Source organism: Penaeus chinensis, chromosome 36 (assembly GCF_019202785.1).
Source record: "Penaeus chinensis breed Huanghai No. 1 chromosome 36, ASM1920278v2, whole genome shotgun sequence".
In the NCBI taxonomy this organism is placed as follows: domain Eukaryota; kingdom Metazoa; phylum Arthropoda; class Malacostraca; order Decapoda; family Penaeidae; genus Penaeus; species Penaeus chinensis.
In genome coordinates, this window is record NC_061854.1 from 18,678,654 (window position 1) to 18,681,153 (window position 2,500).

Consider the following 2,500-nt stretch of genomic DNA (forward strand, 5'->3'; position numbering starts at 1 on the left):
AGAAAAAACAAAACAAAGAAAAAATCAGAAAAAAAAGCAAAAGACAGACAAAGAAAAAAGGATCAAAGAAAAAAGAGAGAAAAGAAACAAAGAAAAAAGGAGACCCCCCCCAAAAAAAATAGAGGGAAAATGTGATGAAAACACACACCGGTACAAAACCTATGCCCTTCCTTCCTACCTTAACACCCCCCCCCCCCCGTACATACCCCCATAAATGTCCAACCATTACGCCGACTTAGCAGACAGAACTGATTTATGAATAGATATTATGGCGTTCCTAACGAGCACACTTAGAGGGGCTAAACTACGTATTGGAAAAACAAAAGCTTAATTTGCTCCGGTTTACAGTGAAGAAGAGGAATAGGAAAAATGTGTTTTTTTAGATTTAATTCTTTATGTCTTAAAACTCTGAAAGTGTACAATGTCTTTGTTAATGGTATGAGTATAATACACCTTATATACGAACGAAAAAGAAAACAAAAAAAAGAACTTAAGCTATAAAATCCAACAATCTATAAAATTCAACATACTCCCAGTACAAACATTACAGATTGCCTTTCCAAAGTTATACTTTTGCAACTAATTGGACAATCTCAATCTTCAAATATATAGGAACTAAGAAAATTACAAATACTTAAAATTAAAACTTTTAACAAATTAATATTTATCACTACAAAGATTACCTTGGCAAATCTTTTCTATATTTCACAAAAGCAATCAACAACTAAATTCTTCAATGAACTTTTTAAACACTCCTCTCTTCTCCAGAAAATCAATCGCACCAAATATTCTTTCGTCGGTAATATTTCCAGCGCCAATAAAATCGTGAATGCTTACGGCTAAGAACTGAAAGCCCAAGATCCAGCAGTCTTCGACACTCGACAGCAAATTCTCGAAAGTCAGTCCCGTGCTGACCCCGCCTGCCCTGAGGGCGTCCGTGAACACTGCCCAGTAATCCCTCAGCAACTCCTCATAGTTGGGAAGGACCCTGGGATCGCTGCTCATGAAAAACATCGAAACAATGTCTGTCACGGGGTTGGAGGTACGACAGAACTGCCAGTCTATTATGACAGCACGAGACTCGTCTTCCGAATACATAAGCTGGCCTGCCCATAAATCTCCATGAATTACTGTTTCGACAAAGGGTTGCTTCTCTGAGACCTTGTACATCTTCTGCGTCAGTGGCTTTAGAGAAAGCATGGTGGACGACAAAGGGGATCCCTTGTACATCTCGGAGAGCGTGTCGAGATTGGGCAAGAAGAACTGATCGTAGAAATCGGTCTTGAACTCTGATGCTAGAGTTTTCAGGCTATTGCCTTTGCCGTGTTGGTTGATGTACAAGAGGCCGGCCGCATGGACAAGAGCCACAGCCTTCAGGGCGGTCCTAGTCTGTTCCAAGGTGCTTCCCTCTTTCACTATAACGCTCTTAAACTTCTCTGTATTCAAGTCGTGGAGAACGATGGTGATGGCCTCCTCGGTGTAACCCGCATAGTATGTTTCGGGAACTGGCAGAGCTATACCACATTTTTTACAAATTTCCTGAAAGCTAATACTGCCCACAAAATTGTAAAATTCAACTTCTCGTTTCGTTAAACCACCATTGGCTAAAAATTGTCGCAAATCAGTATCTTGGGGCAAGAACTTGAAAACAAGAGAGGCATCCATTGTTCTTTCTTCTCCGTCCTTGGAATAGGTGAGGCTGACAAAGGCGATTTCACTGAGAAACCCTTCCCGACCTCTTGGTGTCCTCGACGTCCAAGCATGCACCCGGACCGGACACCCGAACTTCAGCGTCAGCATCGCCTGCAGCCATTTCTCGCTGATGTCCTGCTCGGCGTGCAGAGGTCGCAGTTCGGATGCTGCTGCTGCCATGGCTTCCAAACCGATGTTAGTCTTGCTGGGGAAGACGCTCAGCTCGCAAACGCCAATGACATGCTTGGCTTCTTGACTCCTCTGCAATAAGGATCAGGGGCTCATTTCAAGGAATTGAGTCTGAAAAGCACACAATCACGCACATACACATGTCATGTAAACACAGAAGAAAAAATGAATGACGCGGCCTTTTCTTTTCTTTGGTATGCAATTCACTTCGAGAAAAAATAACGCAAAAAACATGGCAACAGTAGAACATAGCCAGCCTCAAGGTGCCTTGACTCAAGTCAGTAGAAAAAAAGTCCACAAAAAATATACTCTGAAATCTGGAATCAATTACTTAAGAAATCTGGTATCGGTGAACAATCTGAAGTAATACAAATCATTACACAATGTTTTAAATCGGCGGCAAGTAAGAGATGTTCACCTTTCATGTCGCTCAACGCACACACAACCAGTCTCCCACTTCTGGAACACCTAGCCAACACATGAGTGGCTGTCAACCTACATTTATTCGTACTTCTGTCTCTGAAAAATGGATACACACACACACACACACACACACACACACACACACACACACACACACACACACAAAGCTCAGCTGTCGATGCAATGTTAACTTGAT

At 42.2% G+C, this 2,500-nt stretch overlaps 1 protein-coding gene across 3 annotated transcripts in view; it reads right to left on the bottom strand.

Annotated features, from left to right (window-relative positions):
- Window positions 1–2,500, bottom strand: part of LOC125045068 — a 14,028-nt gene that overhangs the window by 4,643 nt on the left and 6,885 nt on the right. For 2 of the 3 annotated variants that reach the window (XM_047642131.1, XM_047642130.1), the window contains exon 2: window positions 375–1,953. The exons of the other annotated variant lie outside the window; for it this stretch is intronic. In XM_047642131.1, coding sequence (XP_047498087.1) covers window positions 718–1,872 — 1,155 coding nt within the window. In that variant the 5' untranslated portion in view covers window positions 1,873–1,953 and the 3' untranslated portion in view covers window positions 375–717. Of the gene's footprint in view, window positions 1–374; window positions 1,954–2,500 lie in introns of those variants that run through there. 3 annotated transcript variants of the gene reach the window in all.